This window comes from Condylura cristata, unplaced genomic scaffold (assembly GCF_000260355.1).
Source record: "Condylura cristata isolate star-nosed mole 26May11 unplaced genomic scaffold, ConCri1.0 scaffold00004, whole genome shotgun sequence".
NCBI classification, from domain to species: domain Eukaryota; kingdom Metazoa; phylum Chordata; class Mammalia; order Eulipotyphla; family Talpidae; genus Condylura; species Condylura cristata.
Window position 1 is genome coordinate 190,403 of NW_004567105.1, and position 1,847 is coordinate 192,249.

General features: G+C 73.0%; 1 protein-coding gene across 1 annotated transcript in view; it reads left to right on the plus strand.

Annotated features, from left to right (window-relative positions):
- MAPK11 (mitogen-activated protein kinase 11) overlaps positions 1 to 1,847 on the plus strand; it is a 12,640-nt gene that overhangs the window by 1,246 nt on the left and 9,547 nt on the right. The window contains exons 2-3 of the mRNA XM_012735078.1: positions 1,535 to 1,664; positions 1,755 to 1,814. Coding sequence (XP_012590532.1) covers positions 1,535 to 1,664; positions 1,755 to 1,814 — 190 coding nt within the window. The remainder of the gene's footprint in view (positions 1 to 1,534; positions 1,665 to 1,754; positions 1,815 to 1,847) is intronic.

Genomic DNA, 1,847 nt, shown 5'->3' on the forward strand with positions numbered 1-1,847 from the left:
GGCCGGGGGCGCCGGCGAGCGTGAGGCCGCTGTCCAGCCGCCGCGGGCTGGGGGTCGTCCTCCCGCGTGTCCGCCCGGAGCTTCTCCCTCCAGGCCGGGATCCTGCGGCGTCACCGCCGTGAAAGGGCGGGTCTCTCGCCCCTGAATGGTCCATCTGCTTTGGGGTGCGCTCTAGGGTCAGGCGGGCGCCCCACCCTAGGTGGGCACCTTCTGTGTCCAGACAGTCCAGATGCCAGGAGCTCAGGGCCTCGCCCACCAGGCTGCTGCCATGTTCCCAGGCTCCCTGGTGGGCGCGCCCCCTCCCTGCGTTTGGAGGGGTTCAGGCCTGAGAAGAGCTGCCTGACAGCCCCCTACACTTCCCTTTGCGCCCCAGCCAGCTCACTCCACAGCAGGTCAACAGGCCTGGGGCCCCCCGCAGGGCCGAGGGCTGCTGAGAGTCTGGTGGGGAGGAGGCCGGTTCCCTGGGGCCTGGGCCCCTCACAGGGCTGGGGGGGCTTGCTGGAGGGCTTGGGGTGCGTGCATTGTGGGGAACCCCAGTGCTGCGGCAGTGTTGAGGAGAGTGAGCCCGATAGAGGCCCCTCTGGCGTCCAGGGGAGCCCAGCTGGGGCAGGTGCCCGGTGACTGCTGTCCACTGCGGGGTCCTGAGGAGACAGGGACGGGAGACTGGGCGTGGCTCCGGCGGCAGTGGGGGGGGCGCTGCTTGGAACCCCTGGCTCAGCACACAGGCCTGGAGCAGGGCTGGGCGACCTGCCCCCCCCCCCCAGCGGTCAGGAGCCCCGGGCCTGCGATTTCCAACATCCCGCGGGGTTCTGTCTTCATGGGAAGATCTGAAAGGCGAGGCCATGGGCAGCGCATGAGGGCCCGGCCAGGACAGCTCGAGGGAGTTGCTGGGTGGGGCCCCCGGGCTCCGGCCTCCACACTTCCCAGGGCCCAGGCCGCCGGCCCCCAGGCACGGCTGGATATGCCCCGGGGGGTCATGGACAGGGGCGGGTGCTGCAGCCTCCCTGGCCACCGCAGCAGCGGCAGAGGCGGCCACAGTGGGGCGCGGGTCCCCAGACCCAGGGAGCTGTGGCCGAGCTCAGCCCGAGGGAGGGGAGGCCTGGTGGAGGGCGCGGCCCTGAGGGGCGGCCGGCAAGAGTGGCCTGAGGGCCGGGTCTGGGCCTCGGCCGGGCAGGCCAGCCGGCCACAGACCGCGGCACACCGCAGGCCTGGCTGAGCCGCGTCGGGCCGCAGCCCTTCCTGTTTGCCCGTCAGCGACGGTGGGGACCCGAGACTTGGAGGTGGCTCTGGAGCCGCCGGGGTGACCCCTGGACCCGGCCCTTCCGGGAGGAGCAGGCGGGCTGTTCTCCAGCCTGGATCTGGGGGGGCAGACACAATCCAGGACTTGCTGGCTCCTGGGCGGGCAGGCTGGGGTGGGGCTGGGGCCCAGGAGGTGGGGGCGCCTCCGGAGGGCCGGGCAACGCCCAGGCCTGGGGGAGCGCCCTGCCCTCCCCGGGGCTGGCCGCCCCAGCGCCGACCTCGGTCACCCTTTCAGCTCGGCCTACGACTCGCAGCTGCGCCAGAAAGTGGCGGTGAAGAAGCTGTCGCGCCCCTTCCAGTCTCTGGTCCACGCGCGGAGGACGTACCGCGAGCTCCGGCTGCTCCGGCACCTCAAGCACGAGAACGTGAGCTGCCGCGGGGAGGCCGCGCCGGCCTCGGGCAGGGGGGCCGGGGCTGGAGGGCTGCCCGCCGAGCCTGAGTGCCGCCCTGCCCAGGTCATCGGGCTGCTGGACGTCTTCACGCCGGCCACCTCCATTGAGGACTTCAGCGAAGTGTGAGGGGCGGGGCGGGGCGGGGTGCGATGGGGC